The sequence below is a fragment of the Cryptotermes secundus genome, unplaced genomic scaffold, assembly GCF_002891405.2.
Source record: "Cryptotermes secundus unplaced genomic scaffold, Csec_1.0 scaffold218, whole genome shotgun sequence".
Taxonomy (NCBI): Eukaryota; Metazoa; Arthropoda; class Insecta; order Blattodea; family Kalotermitidae; genus Cryptotermes; species Cryptotermes secundus.
The window spans coordinates 583,268-602,628 of record NW_019733320.1 but is presented as its reverse complement, the minus strand read 5'-3'; the positions used below and the strand labels follow the sequence as shown (position 1 = coordinate 602,628).

General features: G+C 38.2%; 2 protein-coding genes across 5 annotated transcripts in view; both read left to right on the top strand.

The window, feature by feature from the left end:
• LOC111867909 (calmodulin) overlaps positions 1–15,314 on the top strand; it is a 22,750-nt gene extending 7,436 nt beyond the window's left edge. The window contains exon 4 of the mRNA XM_023858130.2: positions 14,392–15,314. Within this exon, the coding sequence (XP_023713898.1) occupies positions 14,392–14,420 (29 nt within the window). The 3' untranslated portion in view covers positions 14,421–15,314. The remainder of the gene's footprint in view (positions 1–14,391) is intronic.
• A 3,430-nt stretch (positions 15,315–18,744) lies between these two features.
• Positions 18,745–19,361, top strand: part of LOC111867921 (inner centromere protein B) — a 20,596-nt gene continuing 19,979 nt past the window's right edge. For 3 of the 4 annotated variants that reach the window (XM_023858146.2, XM_033752857.1, XM_033752859.1), the window contains exons 1-2: positions 18,746–19,035; positions 19,199–19,303. In XM_023858146.2, the coding sequence (XP_023713914.1) occupies positions 19,214–19,303 (90 nt within the window). In that variant the 5' untranslated portion in view covers positions 18,746–19,035; positions 19,199–19,213. Of the gene's footprint in view, positions 19,036–19,198; positions 19,304–19,361 lie in introns of all 4 variants that reach the window. The other variant, XM_033752858.1, reaches the window with a different exon arrangement.

Genomic DNA, 19,361 nt, shown 5'->3' with positions numbered 1-19,361 from the left:
CCATGAGTAGTACAAACACTATGCTGCTGCTGCTGTATGTGGGTTAGTTATTTCATTATCACTGGCTGTCATGCAAATATCTGAAGTGATGGAGGAGTGGTATTAATGAAGCAAATTAACCTTTCATCATATATATCGCACAAGAAGGCAGTTGGCATGACAGTTACAGGTTAACATATTTCCATATGTGGAACATGGCCATAAAAAGGCTGCTTGCATAACTAATAGTGGTTCAGATTGCTGTTACAAGAGCTGAGATGTACAAGGGGGGGGGGTCTTTAGCCTTGTGTTGGTGCCCACTTATTATTGACTGCATTATCCTGCCACGTTTTCAGATGATGCTGTTCTAAAAATGTATACTGGCTTGTTTTCATTCTCATTTATTTATTTATTAACAACTTTGTTTTTATTGAATACAGTACATGTAAAAGAACTGTACAGATATTTGATTGCTGTAACTCCCATACTTTTTGGATATGTAGATTTGGATGGGGGCATAAAATTTAGGAACCTGATTGCCAGTTCCTTAAGAATTGAGCTTAATGTAGTATTTCCCCACATTATAAGGTATGTAAACATTTTCAATGTAATGTAGTTCGCTTCATCATTTCTGCTACAAGGCAGAAGGTCGAGGGTTCAAATCCCAATGAGGTCATTGGATTTTTTTCCAGTTGACCTAATCCTTCCGTCTGTACTGTGGCCCTGAGGTCGACTCAGCCTCTAACAGAAATACAACACTCGCAGCTAAGAAGGGAACACACATCACAAGACGCGGTTTACACAGAAAATAAGAAAAATGACCCCGTAGTGAACGAACCACATGGAAGTTTTAATTAAGACAAATAAGATGAATTATCTTAACAGGTTTTAGCGAGTGTAAATTTATCATAGTTGACAAATACAGACTTTTTAAATACTTTTTAAATGGTGTTGTGAAAACATATGAGGGCAAGCAATGCAATAGATTGACTTAATTGGGACACCTGATGATGGCACTGTGTTGCCGAAACATGTTGTGAAGTGACAGGTGAAATTGAGTGCACTGCAAGACGGCCACTGTATACATATCATGGATGAAATGAATACCAGGAATTGATTAAATAATTTTCCTGGGGGTAAAGCACGGCCGGTGTGTAAGGCTAACAACCTTACCGCTGTCTTTGAGCCAATTGTCTAGTTAATGTGGGACCCTCAACATCTCTCAACCCTATGGGCATTCACGGCCTATTACCGGGATAGCTTTACTTTTACGTACTGTGTGAATTATTAATAGCCTCCCCCTTCCTGGATAGAATTCTGGTCAAGTAATAGGATTGTTTTCAGTGTATCACGTTACATCAGATGACTTGTCAGATCAGGTCCTTGTCTTTCTGTCAGTCTTGGTAGGTGCTTCCAAGTGTACCAGTTCATGCCAGCAATTCTGTGGCTTAGGCTGTCAGCAGTTGTTCTTGATATGTGCATGTTATGAGTGATGTGAAAAAATTGAAGAGCTTATGAATGCAAGGTACATAGGGTGGTGACAAAGTTTGTGTGGTAGTAATGGGAATTTTGTTTATGTGTTCAACAAAATGCATACAGTGTGAGGTGAAAACATGTTTGTGAATGAAGATAATGAACAAGGTTGCTGCTTTGCTTTTTCCTTTTGTTTGATTCCTCATATAACAGTTTCCTGTGCCACCTTTACTGTAAAATTTGTTGGCTTCTAGCCTACTTCTCATGCTCAAGGGATAAGTAGAGTTACATGATCACTGTGATATGTGTGATGTCTTTCATTATTTAACCAGTTGAAATTTGGTATGAATCGTTCCCACTGGAGGTCACTAGCTATCCTGTACCTTAATTTTCCTGTATTATGTGATAACATGATGTACAATCGACTTGTGAAGTGACAGTGACACAAGTGCCATTTAATGTAAAGCCCAAAATTAAGTGCACACCGTCTAAAACTTTTTGCAATGGAAGTTTTTTAGTTTGTAGCAGTTTTCATGGATTATACGAGCTAGAAATATGAATGTTATGAATGTCTTTACAAATAATGTATGTTTAGTAATTATAAGATTTTACAGACGTGTAGAAAATGCAAACATCGATATTATATCTGTATGTTTAATACAGGTGAAATTTGTGCTTCCCAAAAAGAAATGTCAGCAACCTTTAACATTACATTTGCAAGCAGCACAAGGAAAACAAATCTCTGACCACTGTAGGATATGATCGTTGATGTATGAGCCCACATTAACCCCTAAATTGCATTGCAGTATATTTTTGGATTGCACCCAGAGTGTAATAGGAGCCGGGGTACCGCAGTCTCTATAGCTACTGGCTATAGGCTGGATGACTGAGGGGTCAGGAATTTTCTTGCCCATACTGCTTCTGGGGTTCACCCAACCTCCTATCCAGTGGGTAACGGGGACTATTTCCACAGGGTTAAAGCAGGGGGGGCGTGAAGCAGACCATTAACTTCCAGCTAGTGCTGAGGTCAAGAAAACCTGGATCTATGCATCCACATCCCCATATGCCTTCATGGCATAGTGCTTAGGTAAGCACAGGGACAGCTGTGCCTTACCTTTACCCTGATTGTAATAGCAGAAGGTTTATAGTACTGGAAGTGTGTTTAGTAGGAAGTAAAGGTTATGAGTTCCACCTGGAACTGCACCTTATTAAATAAAAACATATTGTGGGGTGAGAACAGAACAGGTTCGTGAGACCACAGTAGCTCATCTGACTAATAAGTGTGGGTCATGGAAAGCAATAGTTCAAACGGGGTAAATATAAAAAAAAAAGAAATTGGGCTGTATGGAAAGCATGTCCCAAAACATCTATGCCATCCACTTACCGTCCGTGGCTGCCAAACTTCTACTCTAAATTGAACAGAGTTAGTAAGATTTTACATGAAAGTTAGTTCATGAATTTTCCTNGTTCCTCCGAAACGTCGGTTAACACCACATATACATGGAGCTAAATCCCAGAAGACTGCTTTCTTCATAGTCACCGCCGTGAAAATTTTCCTGATGTTGGTGTTACGTGCACTATATGAGTATGCCTTTGCTTGTGTTATTTGTGACTTTGGGATTTATGTTTTTTAGCCACAGCATTCTCCTCACTGTGCAAGTTTCCTTAATTTCCTCCATGTATAAAATTTACTATATTAAGAATATACATACCAGCTGTTATTAATGCTGTTAAGTGAACGGATGTTGTTCAATTCCACATTTTCTTTGTATGAATTAGGTAGGTGCAGTGTATTTATGAACTAGTTTTTTAACATTTTGTCAGCATAGTTGACATTGCATGTTTCATCTGTAGGTGCAGTTATGCATATTGATGTGACTTGACAACTTGAATCTTACTTTGTGACGCCATAAATCCTTCTGGAGAATATATGGATCTTCAGCCTGGTCCATGACTTTCTTACAAAGCCAGATCTATTGTAACCTCAAAAGTGGCCCTTGAGGTAATAATGGGGCATGATACTGTTACAGTTTGTGACTAGACATGGGGTTTGGATTGGTAACTGGATTTATTAAACAATTCTTATAATTGTAACTACAGAGAATTATAGCCCTATTGCTAATTCATACACTTGACCTCACTACAACACACGGTCTTCTCAGTTTATCTCCACTGGTGGTTGTGAGGTAACAGATACGAACATGTCCTCTTGCACTTGCATCGTTACTGGTGGGTTAATGCCTCACACCTAGCCTATGGCTCCCATTGTCCTCGCATTCTCAGGTGCAACTGTGACTAACAACTCTCAACTAAAAAAAATGTCAAAAGTTATGTTATGACCAACAAACTGGACAGTCTGCGAAGCACTTGTCTGGGGTCCAAGACCAGATTTTTATTACTGTCAGACAGTTGTGGGTTTGTTGATGTGGGGAGTCCTCTCTGATAGAATGGGTCCATCATTTGCAATTGCTGCTGGCCCCCGTGAACAGTCATATTTACCGCCTATGAACTCAAGTTGCCATTTTGCTTCATGAGTTTTAATATAGTTTTTTTGCTGCTGGTCCACACCAGCGCAGTCATATATACTACCATTGAACTCTGTATTATGTTTCGTGAGTTTTAATACAATTTTTTTGATGGTCATAAACTCCCAAAGTCATGTTACAACTGATGGTCAGTGAGCCAGTCTATCTTGGCATCACGCACCCATCTGGGGCCCAAGACCAGATTTTTGGTACTGTTAGACAGTTGCGAGTTTGTTCATGTGGTGTGCCCTCTCTGATGAGAGGGTGGGTCTGTCATTTACAGTCGCTGCTTACCCTTGTCATCACATTCATTCTCAGGTCTGTCTCAGATTTGAGACTCCCCCAACCTGGAGGGCCAGGTCCCCATATATATATATATCCCCAATGAACAGCGTGGCTCAGTTATACTCCGGGAGGCTGTTCCCTTTTTTGTTGCCTCCAACAACTTGCAGAGCTACAGTGGAGGTATTCAAACCCGCCTCCATGTGGTAAACTCAACTGAATATTGTGTGTGTTGAATGTCTGCATAAAACATTGGATCGGACCAAGGTGACAACAACACTAACTCATTCAGTCGGTCAGATTGCTTCTGGTCTTCGCCAGCAGTCATTCCTGGCTTCAGTCTCCTCTAGATCCATGACCAAGATCTTTATTCTCTCCTATACATGTACATTGCTTCAGAAACGTATTTATCGGCCATTCCATAACAATGGCAGCCTCTTCTGGATCCACTCTCCAGGTTTCAGCCCTCATGTTGCTGTATTCAAATTTGCTTTTAGAGAATACACTCCAAAATGCAGCATTCATTGTCCAGTTGAAAAGTGCCTGTATGATAGCCATAGTATTCTCTTAAGTTCTAACAAAACTTCATTTGTTACTGAAACAGTTCATAAGAATGCTGTCCTCTTCAAATTTGGTCTTGCAGAGTGTGATTACACTTTCTGGTAGGTGGGTAAGGTTCAGTATTCGGATGGCACTTCCTCAATGCAGAGCGGCCTCCGTAGTCTACAGGTAACGTTCCCACCTCATGACTCGTAGTACACGGGTTCAAATACCCAGGGGAGGTCGTCGAATTTTTAAGGGTGGAGAAGTTCAGGGAACAAGTCCTCCGGGAGGGACTTCAAGCCGTGGGTCCCGTGTCGTAGCTTTACGGCACGTAAAAGAACCTCATATCTCCAAAGGAGGTCACTGAGCCAAATTAACGGACGTTTGCTGCCCAACAGCAGTCTCTAATAACTCTGGTAGATGGGGGAGGCATTATAGATACCTCTCAGCTAGTAGAGCCGGTCTCGCTGGCTGGGCGGGACTGACAGTAAGCACTAGTACTGGTAAGATATACAGACTGGTAGAAATCATAGAGGGAAGCACAATGGACCAATACAGGTCTCAGTGCATGGGGAAAGCCCACCCTCTCCAATAACTAACTAAGGTTCAGTATTTGGATGGCACTTCCTCAATGCAGGCTGCACTTTTGTTAGGAACTTCCTGGCATGAAAGTACTAGCTAGAAAGTGTGCAGTAGGAACAGACACACAGCCTTACAGCATGATAAACACATTGGTACTCATGTGTGGTAACAATAATGTGAAGTAGTTGAAACCTGTTTGTGCACACAAAAACAAATACACATGGAAACCGCAAAGTGTGTTTTGACTTTGCTTCACCTTGTAAATACATTCGATTAGTAGTTAACTGCCATGTGGGTAAATTTATTTTTGTTCCTGTGTAACTGATAACCATGTGGTTGTATCTTCTGTCCAAGTAACATGACTGCCTATTGACGTTTTATATATACACGAATTATATTAATGCTAAACATTTAAATATTGGATATAAAATAGTGTAAATGTGATAAATTGAAATAGTAAAGTTATGGTTGGTTAATTTTTTTGTTGGAAATTGTTTTGTGTAAGGCCAAGTAATAAATGTCGGGATGAGCGTGAATTGTGAACAGGCTTGAATTCTGGTATTATATCAAGTTACACACTTGTTCCTTCTTCCTCAAAGGGAATTTTTGAGGGGAGGGGTCAAAGATTTGGAGAGAGGTGGCTGACAGGTTGGATGTTGAGAATGTACAGTGTATGTTTATGTGCCAATGTCAATTTGTCAAGTGCACATATGTGCATAACAGTTAAGTAGTAATGATCTTGGCAGTTTTCTTTATACGTGTGTTTCAGTGTGCAACACGCAGGCCACTAATGTACGGCTTTATATTCAGAAGCCAGCAGGTAGTGGTAGCAGTTTGCACATCTAATTGTGTTTGTTGACTTATTTTTGACTGTTGTAATGCAGATTTGCAGGTCAGATGTAATTTCACGTGCAGCCACTTAGAGCTTTGTAAGAGAGCATTTCTACACTAATTTTTCTGTTGTGTTGCATTATGATCTTGAGTGTAAGTGCAGCAATTGCATCTTGCCAGGGAGATATAGGGTGAAAGAAAGTTCACATATGAACAAGATATTTAATAATTTAATAGGCAAGTGTTGGTTCTAACCTTGACAGTGAGTATGCACATATTACATGAATTTGCTGGCATAGTGGTAAATTGTAAAAAAAATTAGTCACTTGATTGCAAATTTCTCCTCTTCCAGATTTCCATGCTCTTGCTCAAATAGTTTTCTCTCGCTGTAGCCGTTAACCGCGGTCAGGCCAAAGCTGTCTTAGTGCCGGTGGTCAGTGCTTTAAATTGCTTTATGGAATGTTATTTGTCTTTCAAGCACCCTAGTATAATGTTCTCATGTATTTTTTCTGTTTTTTTATATTTTGTATATTTAACCAATTCACCCTGCATTGCTATGAACCTGAACCTTGATGATGGCAGACATTTTGCTGCTAGCCTTGGCTACCCTATCACTCATAACACTTTACAGGCAGTGGCTTGTTCATTTCTAGACGTGTACATATTACTGTTTCTAGATTTTCTGGCATATGAGGACCATTTTGTGCAACAATCTGAAATGGCCTTGTAGGCTCCTTTCCTGAAGCTGTGTTCTTCATTTGTATTGATACAGAGATCCATGTATTAAAAAATGTTGAGCGCATTGGGAATTGTGTAGAATGTAGTACTTGCTTTTCACGTAACTACAAGGTCATTTTAAATGTTTGTTGCATAGATGATGCATGGTTTCATTAAAAACACATTTCAAAGTATGTTCTGACATAAAGAAACACTTCACTTTGAAAATAAAAAGTGATGCTTAAATCACATTGTATGTGTATTATACATATATTAGCCTAACATTTCGTTTGAAATAACATTCTGTAACGCTTAAAATGTGAATTGACACTTCCCTGACATGCACACGATTTGTCTTCATCTCTGAATTAAATGTTCATATTTAATCATATATGAAAATAATTTTGAAATGAGTTTTAATTGGAAATGTGTTGCAAAATTGGATCCTAACATCTGTACTTCGCCCTAGTTCTTAATCATTCAGTCTCCATTTTTATTTTTCAGTAGGGCTGTATATTCACGAAACTGAGTAAAGTTACAGTTGAAATTAGAAAAAAAATGAATTTTGTTCTCTCTCCTATGTTGAACCATTCATGTTTCAGATGTTGTATCCTTGTTTTCTGTATTCCACAAAATATGGAGATAGAACCTTTAAGAACTGGTGCAATGACTTGTATATAATAATTTAGGAATTGAATGGTTTGAGGTTAGTGAAAACAAGTTTAGTAAGAGCAAACAAAACAGGCACTACTTGCAGTAATCCGTAAAGCAACTGGTTGATTGCATCCCTCACACCGTTATAACACAAATGCTGTTCTGTCTTTTGCAGACTTGCGCTACGTCAGAAGATTTTGTGGTTCTCGAACTTGTTGTGATGTTTTGTGTTCAGGGATTTACAGAGCTTGTTTTCTTGACAATACACTTTCAGGTTGTTATTTCTAACCAGTGAACTAATTACCTTCATTACATGTGACACTGCGTTTAATCAGATCCGGAATATAACTTTCAAAATTGTAATTTTTAATTGTAGTTGCTTAAAATGGGTTATTGCAATTACGGCATTATTTGGTGTTCCCGTTACATTGATGTTCTCTATAATATACTGACTTCGTAAGATTAAAATTACCATTAGGGTGGGATATGCATGTGTTAATGTATTATGATTTTATTGTTGGGCATTGAAGGAGGTTAGTTTTAACTTTGTAACTCCACTTTAGATCTCTAAAGTACAAAGAATCCTTGCTGCTTTGATATTCCTTTCAGCCAAATAAGGTCTGAAATGTCAAATTGTAGCTGCAATACTTCTCTTCATTCAGTCGTTCTCCTAAGCTGATCCCAAAACTTAACGCAACACAGTTGTTCAGTGTATGCTGGTTGACATGGAAAGTACAGTTTCAAGTGTATTTTGAAGTTCCCTTCATTACAAATAAATGGTGCAAAGTATGGAACCTACCGCTGTGTTTTGTACAATACTTGATATTTTATGTGATTTGCATATGTAATGCCACGAGAACAGTTTTAAAAACTACAAAATATCCATATTTGTTGGTATTGTATGCTAGAGTATAACATTGAAAACTAATCCTTTCTGTTGGGCATCTATAGTTTTAAGTCTTTCAGTGTTGACAGATGTTTGAACTAGCATTTTAAAGTAGACAGTGATGATATTGTTTCTTAATTTGTTGTTTCAATTCTCAGCCTTTGAAGAAACCCACGTTGCATTTGGCCATAGGCACAATGAAAATTTTACGACTTACATGCTGGCCGGAGGGCATTGGATGGGCAATTCCAGTTTTGTGAAATTACATTACTGATTCAAAACTGCAAATTGTTGTATCAAGAACTTTTCGGCATTGTGCCTGTTGGGGGAATTGCAAAAGTAATGTTTATGGTGGACTATGAGTATCATTGTTAGTGTTGGGGGTAGGTAGTGATAATGAGTTTAAAAAGTTCCACATTGGAATTTGATTACTTGAATGTCAATTGTTGATGGCCCCGAACTCAGCAGGTAACTGTCCTGGATCATTTGAACATAGTGTTATGCAAAGTAAAAGTTATTCAAAGGGAAAGAAGTGACATTGTATGAAGAATGGTTTGGAAACTTTTTCACATTTAAGTTTGGTCACTCTGAATTTTGCTTTACTCTCTCTGGATCTTTTTCTTTTCTTGGGGGAGGGGGAGAGTGTCCCTGTGCTTAATAAGTACTACACCATTAAGACAAATGGTTCCGTTATTCCTGACCTTAGCACTAGGTGGATATGATTGGTCGGCTTCATGTCCCTGCTGCTTTACCCATAATGAAAGATCCCCCAGTACACATTGTATACAAGTCTCAGTGGGTCCCAGAGCCCTCTCTCGATAATGTGGAGTACAGGAAAATCTCTTGCACCTGCTCGGATTACAGCAGCTACCGCTATTGCTGCTACTAGTACATAATAATGTAAAAAAGCAGGGCGTTTTGGGTTTGAATAGGATTTTAAAACTAATTGATGGGAACAGAAAAGCTTGTGGGCCCAAAACTCTTTATGAGGTGTAAGATGGCTGGTACAGTACTATGATGCTTATAGTAAAGTGGGTGAGGAGAAAGAAAGCTACTACGACTGCTGTAATGGTAATGGTAGTATTGGCACGCACTCTGCTAATTTGCATAGTATTTGCTGCAACTGTTTTTGTGAAATTGGATAAATATCAGAAATGAGAGAGAAGCAGCTGACAGTGTGTAGGTTGAGTTTATATTTTTTTCCATCTTGGTGTTGGGACAAGTTCTCTTTAATGTTGCAGCAGAGTGAAATGTAGCTTGTGTTTTACAATGTGTGCTTAATATGGAAACATTGTGTGCTGCATCATGTGATATTTCAGGAAGTTAACATGGTACAATCTTGGTAATTTAACATATATGGGAGCAAGATACTGTCAGATTACCAAAAATGGCAGATTGCTGGGAAAAAATTTGGATTAAATATATTTTTATTTCTCTGTTTTTACTGATATAGTATAGTGTAGCACGTCCAATACCATGCTCTTTAGCCAAATTAGTAAGTTAATATTATAGTAATGATAGTAAGCTTTAGCACTTCAAGCTTTATGTTTACATTTGTCAGAACTGGACATCTTCAGCACACATTAAATCCACCATTGTATGAAAGGTACTGTACAGGAATGTACAGTACAGTGGAACCTCGCTTAACGAGCATAATTCGTTCTGGAATCTTANAATTCTTTTTTTTTTCTTCTAGAAAGCTGTCTAGAGACATTTGTTTTTGCCAACGCTTCAAAATTTTGTGAAAATGTGACACAGCATTATCATTAAATAAATTTGTAGCGCGCATAGCCACTGCCTTATTATGGTGATGCTTCTCAGTGTACGATGCAGCAGTTCCCCATGCTTTCAGCATTTCTCTTATTGTGCCAGAAGATTGTTGCTTTGCTGTTACCTCCTCCGACAAACTCTCCTCCTCAACTTCTTGCTGCGAAACACGATGCAACTCCATAAGCTCTTCGGTGGTCGCTCTTGGCTGTGCTCTTCCACAAGCTCATCAATATCTTATTCTCTTAAACTACTCGAACCACCCTTGGCTTCCCTTAAATGCATCTTCTTCGGCCGTTCATGGTCCTGGTGTCTTCTTAACGAGGTCGGCGAAAATCACTTTCGCCTTCTCACAAATGATGTTCTCGTTAATAGTGTCTCCTTGCAATTGCTTTTCGTTCATCCATATGAGGAGCAACCTTTCAACATCATCGAGAATATGTAACCGTTGTGTAGATATTCTTGTCACTCCCTTTGAAGCATCTATCTTCTTAATCTTGTCCTTGTTCTTGAGGATAGTGCAAATCGTTGATGTAGACCGATTGTATGGGTGTGCTAGATCAACACGCTGACACCTCGTTCTCGCTTTTCAATGATTTTACGTTTCATTTCTTGGTTATTTTTGTTCTCTTATGGCTGTCTTCTTGCAGCTTTTTCTTCAGGGACATTTTTGCAAATCACAAATAATATGTCTGAACACAAGTTTGGAAAAATGTGTGATCACAAGCGACACTAAGATGCTAGTGGAACGACTGCTAAACACAGACTGATGTAGCAAGCGCACAATCTGGGACTTCCCCTCTCGTCGCTCGTTAAGCGAGTCATTTTTTTACAATTTTGCTCATTATGAGAGGTGCTCGTTAAACAAGGTTCCACTGGATATAGATCAGTTTATCAAACTCGACTGAACAGCCTTTACTGACTGTAGAAACCTGCACTAGGTTGCAGTCACATGTCGCCCCTGATGCTGGATAACTGGACATGTCGGGCTAGGGCATTCCCGGATTACCGAGATTGTACTGTACTGTAACTAGTTGCAGGCCCGTTGTATCAAGCTGCCACTTCGTTTAGTGAGTAATGCGCTACTAATGTCCTCAGCTTCCGTTGTCCAAAGTGAACATTTCTTGTATTAGAAATGCAACAGCTGTGTGTTTCATGTTCCAGTTTAATTTGACCCCTGTCTTAGAAGTATGTTGCAATCAAAATATTGCTTCTATTGGTACCTTTATGCAAGGTCTGATGCAGTCTGGACACACGCCCACTTATTTCTTTGGAATCACGACTGTTGGTCTTAATTACTGGCAAGGCCCTATGGTATAGACATTTTGTCTCTAATGTGTTCATGTTTTTATATTTTTGGAACAGTTTTCGTTGGTGTAGTTGGGTTTTTTTAGCATTTGCCTCATGTGCTTTTACAGATTAACCTTTCAACGTTTGCTGTAGTAGTTGCCCCATGGTGTACTCCTTTATGCTATTCATAGTCTAATCTAGAAGTCACCAACTGAGCACCCAAGAATCATTCCAAGGTCACCATGGTGATCCCTGGTCTGTTGTTAGATAAAGGATGTTTGACAGTAGCCTTAAAATAAAATAAAATAAAATAAAATGCTTTGCCTTTCTGATGTATATCAAGTTGGTTAGTAGCAATGGTAGGAATATGAAGTGCATTTGTAGTGTGTGTAGGTTCAACCTTATCAGTTGGACAGTTGCCCCAATGCTTGGTTTTTACTTAATGTCAGAGCTGCATATGCAGAGAAGTTGCCATGTGTTCCATTAATTTGTATAGTTCTTAATTACAAATTGGTTTTAGATTTCATAATTCTCTTCGGTAAATGCTTTTCTCTCGTCAGTTTTAAGTATTGTGGACATCTGTAGACATTAATGCGTACATACTTGTAATCATGTAAGTTGTAAGCACATTTTTTTAAATTGTTTTCCGGTCACATTATGCATATTGCAGTGAAATTTTATGTCAGTGCGGAACTCTAGTATTTTTCGTGCACAAAATGAGCCATGTTCAGCAGTTATTAAGTATCATGTATTTTAAAGTCATATAAGCAGATAATGTAAGTTAATGTTCTGAGGTGTGAAATTTTATAAAGGTTGTATATTTAGCAAATGTCTTTTTTTTTTCTTTCTTTCTTTTTTTCCCGCGCGCGCGCGCTTCACCAATGGCTGATGCAATGTAATGTGTGTGAGTGAAATTACTTGGTTGACAGGCAGCTAATTTTCTTACTGGAGCATGTGTCTGCTGGAGGCATTTAGGAGTATGCAGTACTGTTGCATGCATTTGTTTTCTTATTCCGTCTAACTTGGAGGCAGCAGCATTGGAATATTTGTTAAAATGTTTTGGAAAGTGGAGAGTTTGGACCAAGGAGGTAAAATTTGAGAAAATGGCACTATAAGGAGCTTCACAACTGCGGTATTCCTCTATTGGTATTTCCGTCAAATGAAATATAAATTTCTTTATTGTCCTTAGTAGTACTTTGCCAGCTGTAAATATTACGTAGCATTGAGAGATGGGTTAGTGACTGAAATAGTATTGCAGTTGTGGCTTACTGGCATACTGACTGACACGGTTGTGAGATGTGCACTCGTTGGTTTTAGCCACTTATATAACTGCAAGAAGATTTTGGATGGAAGTTCATTTATTTGGCAACAGATGTAGTTTCCCTGTATGGAGACATAGTGACATCAGGCATTATTTAGAATCTGATTTAATATCAATAATTTGAATGATAGAAAAAGTGGATGTTGTGTTTGTGGCATAAAATTCAGATAGTGGTCTGGGTTGGACTGCAGTGTCATCAGTGGATACCAGTGTGAGGAACATCTCCAAAATTTTGGTCTCTGCTGATGAGATCGCATGCTGTCAACCCTGAATTATTTTAATCTGAGCGCACACTTGTGGAAACATCAGCTTTCAGGGCATTAAGTCACTATTCCAGCACTTGCCTGGAGGGACTGAAGAAAAGTATGAAAAGTTAAAGTGCAGTGGGTCATTCATCCAAGATTTTGAGTTGGAATTTAAGGCAAGAATGTTTATTGCTGCAAGAGTTGAAGAGGTGAATAGGAAAGTAGCATGCATGGAGAAAACAAATGCATACACATTTTAGTTGGTAATCCAGAAAGGAAGATGCTGCTTGGGTTATGTGGGCAATAGCTAGGAGGATTTTTTTATTGCTAGTTGGGTGGGACTAAGTCCCTTGTACCATGGCCACTTCTGGCCTATTGTACCAGCCCCAGATGATAGGTGAGGGTGATTGTGGAGCAATTGGTGGAATGAAGATTGGCAGGGGAAACCGAAGTAGTCTGAGAAAACCTGCCCCAGCGCCACTTTTTTCACCACAAATCCCACTCAACCCGACCCGGGATCGAGCCTGGGCCGCTGTGGTGGGAAGCCAGCAACTAACTGCTTGAGCCATGGTGCAGCCTAGCTAGGAGGATAGTATTGGTACAGGTATTTGAGAATGAGTTCTGGAGATGTGAACTGAAGTTTTGGTTTCCATCATGGCAGTTCAAGTTTCTAATGTCAAAATGTAAGATGGCAGAGAATAATTCCTAATATTTTGGTATTCAGTTGTACTTCAGATTTTTGTTGGGTTGGAATAAAATCAAAATCTGTATGAGGTATGTTTGTACAGAAGATTTTAATAATTAAGGGGGTGGGGGTGTCATAATGACTTCTAATTTTAAATCAGTGTTTCCAAGTTCATATCCTGTTCTGCCAAGTGGATCCAGCTGTTCGAAGCAATGGTGTTGATTAGAATGTCATTAAAATTGTTGCTTCCAAGCTTAGTGGAATTGGAGTCTTTGCTGTTGGAAATGAAGTGGTTTCAAGCCATGTATGAGATGTGCTAGGGGTGTTTGTTTCAGTGTTAGCTAGCACAGTGTGCTGTGATGTCTACTGTGAGCAGAGCTGTATTTGTGTCTGATCTAATGGGCTGTTATTTTAAATTAGGTGTGTTGTGTTTGTAACGACAGAACCTGAGGTATACTAAATTTTTGATATGCTATTTTATATATGGTAGTATTTTGTGGTTCTATTGTTACTAATTGGGCCATATATTTTCAAACCTATAGGATAGTAATATTTATGATTGTGTAGCATGTGCTGTGGCTGACCCATTTGCTTTCTTTTTTTTCTTCCAGAATTCGTTACAATGATGACGTCAAAGTGAAGCGAATGATGTCTTATATCAGGCGCGAAGAAAATGTTAATACCAACAAAAACCGAACCTGCATTTCTGCTTCCCATTCTGACACTACTTGAATTGGAGATGAAAGTAGCTAAATTGGAGAGAAGCTTGATTCAGTTTGATGTATTTAAGTGGTCGTATGATAAGTGAATTCAAGGGATGCAAGTTTTTTGTGTAAATTTTTGTAAAATATTTCCAGTCCTGCAGTTTGATGTGGTTTTATTGATCATCTTTAATTGTGAAATTGTGTCCGTAAATTTAGGAGTGGATTTCGTGCCGTCTAGCTGTTTAAAAACCAAATACTTTGTGCTCCCATTATTTTTCTGCTCTTATTCTTACCTGTTTTGAGCTGTGTTGATGTCACGGGAGGCCTTTTCCAGTGATGCCAAATTGAGGCAGTATTTTATTTTATTGTTTGTTGAGAATAGAATCATTTACAGTTGCATGCAGCATTATTTTGCTGTCAAAATCAGATTAGCTTTGTGGTGAGCAGGATGGGCTACCCACCTGTAACATTCCTTCAACAACCTGTACAAAAAAAAGGAAAAGTTGGGAAATTTTTAAAACTTGGTCGATGGCATTAGCATCTGGTGCCACATCATTCGAGAAACACACCGGGTGGGACATTCTTGGTGATGTCATTGAGAGCAGTGTTGCCAGCCAGGCAGACTGAATGAACAGTGTAGCGATTGGCATGGAACTTCTGTGAAGGGAAGTGAACTGCGAGTAAAAACTGTGGGACAGTAAGGGCAATGACCCCTTCACTCCCTCATTGTGCATCCCACAAATGGGACTTCCTCCACAACCTTGTTTACTGTATTTGGTGACTTAGATTGCATTGAATATAAAAGACAAATAAATGTGTTTCTTCAGTCATGCATCTTTATTTATATCATTGTCATGTCCATGTATGAGTTCTTTTGTAACTTACATATGTGTGCATGTAGGTTTTGTTTAATTTCCCCCCCCCCTTTTTACCTCCTGCTTTCCTAGATCCATACGAGATCATCATGTCATACACATGGATCTGTGTATGCCGGTTTGTTGACCTCCCACTTTTTTGTCATTTCATCTCATGGATATGAGAGTTCGGGTCACATACAGTGCATGTGTGCTCATGGGTTTGTTGAATTTTTACCACATTCCATATTCCTTTTCTGCACCAAGTACATGCTTTTTAAAGGGACACTAATTTTTTAACTTGCAGAAGTGTATAACCATCTTGATCTGTGCAAAACTGTATATGATGTACGAGAAAATGTGGATTATGGGTTAATTGATGTTACTTGAGGGAGACGAGCCTGATTTTTTTTTCCCACTGTAGGCTGTATATTCTTTTCATTAAACACGTGACTTTATGACTACTGGGTGATGTGCAGACATGCAGTTAATGATCATACTGTTATGTTAATCTGCTTATGACTATTCCCCTCATGAAAATAGCATATCTTCAAGACATCAAACAGTGCAACTTAGTTGACAGACACCCATTATGTGAACTGTAACGGATTTTTTATTTATATGTTAACTAATTTGAAACGGTGTTACATTCAAGTAATTCCATATTCAATTTAATTCTACAAATGTGCCCATCGAATGTTACAAAAAAGCAGTATACAGCACAAAACTTGCGCACAGTTGAATACCAGAAGTAACCAAATACAGTAGAACTTGGTTATAACGTCATCAAAGGGACCTAAAAATATTGTCGTTATAAACGAGTGTCGTAACCGAAATGGGCACTTCCACAGTAGCCTTATGTTAGTCACGTAAAAATCTACCAAAAACCGAGTTAAAATGTTGCATTTTTTTTAGTGAAATACGTAGTTAAGTACAGACTAACGTAACATTAACGTGGAATTGCCCAAATGTGTAATATCAAAGACATATTACAGCGCTTTTCGCTGACAATACACACCGCACTAATACTGTATATTAAAGGTAGGCCTACTCACCAAATTACAGTAGATTACATCAATTGTTGTGCCTTACTGTACCTAGATACGAGTACAGTAATCAGTTATCTTCATCTGTTTCCTGTTACTTGCCCAATACACACTTTCTAAATTACGTTCAATGTCCATATCAGAGAAATTCAGGAATGAAAATGACGTTACATACGAGGTTGATGCATTTGTGCATGTCGTACTGAGCAAGGTATAAAAACAGTTGCTTTATGAGGAATTCGTACCATTGAATATTTGACGCAATAGACAAGGTGTCGCAGAAACCGATGTTGCTATAACCAAGTTTTACTGTATATCAAAACCAACCATTTTACAATCTACTAATTAGAATTATCTTAATGTAATGTTATGCACATTATAGGGAGCACGCTTTAGCATAGTTCGTTGCACTACGCTACAAGCCGCAAGGGTGTTGGTTTGATTCCCAATGTTATTGGATTATCAGTTGACCTAAAGCTTCCAACTGCACCATGGCCCTGGTGTCGACTCAGCCACCAACAGAAATGAGTACCAGGAATCTTCCTGGGGGGTAAAGAGCAGCCGGCATGTAAGGCTGACAACCTTACCGCCATATTTGAGCAGATTGCCTAGATAATGTTGGACCCTCAATTTCTCAAACCATATGGGCCAACAAGACCTGTTACAGGTGTAGCTTTACGTTTTTATGCACTACACGTAATACACCATAATCATACAAGTAATGAAGCTTAATGCAGTGATCACCATACACAGACATCATCCTATTAGACCAGAATATTTTTCGTTTCTAGAATTATGACATGAAAGATGTACAGTGAATAAGTCAAAATATCTTAAAGAGGTGTGCACACGTAACTCTTTAATTGGAAGAATGCTGCACATTTTGTAAAGAAGTCCGCAAAAAGCCAGGCACAATGTAGAAATCCCGCTACAGGAATTCGCAATACCTCGTATAATTGTAACTTTATTCATTCAGGTCAGTCACACTAGTAAACTAATCCATAGAATAATTGTTAATACCATCCAGTGTGGTTCAAAAATTTATTTACAATTATTTAGTTTAAAATCTTATGAATGTTTAATATTTAAGATCTGTAACTGATATGGTTTGTGTCCTTGTGCCTCTTCTGCTAAAGCACAATTTTGAGGGTCTTATTTGGAGTTCTAAGAGGTCTTCACAGTGAGGCCCCTCATTTTTTAGCATGTTATGATTTTGTGTTGTGATGCATAGTTGTTTTTTCTTGCTGTGTTTTGAGGTACAAGATCTTTCCTGGACATGTTGATCTCATGTCTTCTGGAAATGGTCAGCTGACCAAAACATGTAAAGGCAATAAATATCCACAAATTGAATCACACTGGATGGTGTTAACAATTATTCTAAATTCAACATCGTATAACTCTTTAGAAACCATTTAGGCCTAATTACGCATTTTGTTTGTAATACAGTCTGGAACTGTAACCACCTTCCGTTGAAATGAAATTTACTTAACGTTCCATATATCTGCAGTACATATAAGATTTAGAACATATAAAAATAGTACATAGAAAAAACAAACTGAATAGAATAAAATGAAACGAAATATATTGAATCAAATAGTTGGTTCCAGTAAATACTTAGTTTCTATTAGAATTGAGTATGAAATAACAATAGAAACATTTCAATCAAGAACTAAATTGTCGGACTGCAAGCAAATCATAACAAATTTCTCCTAAAATGCCATAATTATGATAATACAGAATTTCATACCAGCTTTTGACTAGTCATTACTTCTGCAGGCTTTATATTGAATATATTCTTCTATGAAATAAAAATAATGTATATGTAGAAAATGTTTTTAAAAAGTTTAAATTTTATATGTTTATGAGATACCTCTTTGATGTGGGGAGGGAGATTATTGTAGAGCCTAATGTTTTTATTTGTAAGCGTTCACCTCATGATCAATATTAGATCAAACAAGTATTGAGTTTAAGGAATAATAATACAGCATTTGTAAGTCCTGTGTAAACACAATGGGACTTTGTTAGGTTTGACACCAGTGACTGAAGAGTACCATCTTCTGGGATATAAGGTGGTGTAGTCCCTTGAAAGTCAGCCGACATTTATGAGAAAAACGTACGATCTTCATGTTTAGGGTCAAATAAGCGGAATAAGCCGAGCATGATACCATCGTGAAATCGTGAAAGCAGATTGACAGCAGTGTACTATGAAGGATCCATGGAACTACGATTAATTTTATTTTCGGATTTACATGTTTGTCCTCAATGGGAACCACGTGAGTCTAAATGCGCAGAACATTGCGCACATTGGTCACCGCTGTATAGTATCTGATCCGTGATGACAGCCACGGAGAAACTTCACTCGTTGTTCCGTGCATTTAGTATCCTTGACATAACTTTCTAATCCATGTATCCCTGCTGCAAAATGGTCTGTGACTACTTAGTAATCCGAGGTGGCTGCAGATTTGAATTGAAATTACCGTTAGGGAATGCTTGTGTGAATACATTTTGAAATTGGTTTGTTTATTTTCATTCCCGTAGATAATTATGGGTGCCATTTTAATTTGCAGATATTGTATAATTTTAAATTAATAAGAGATTGTGCTTTGATAGAATTTTCCAGTTGGAGGTCTGAATTCATTCGTTTCTATCAGGTATGGCTTGAAAAATAAAGACTATTATTCGAACTACTAGAATATGTAATAAAAGACACTTGTATGACTTTCATTTAGGTACATTTTAAAGTGTTATATTTTTCACCATTAGTTTCCTTTTTCGTATTACATAGTACAAGTTCATGGTTTTTTTTTGTTACAGTAGGAAATAATAATTATGATGAATAGAGTTACATTGAATCGAATATTGGGAAATATCAACCAAGAATGTCAAGCAAAGGTGGATGAAGTAAGAGGAAGCTTTAAGGTAAGTGTTACTGAATTAACTGGAGCCGAGAATGATAAATAATGGATATCAGGAAGTA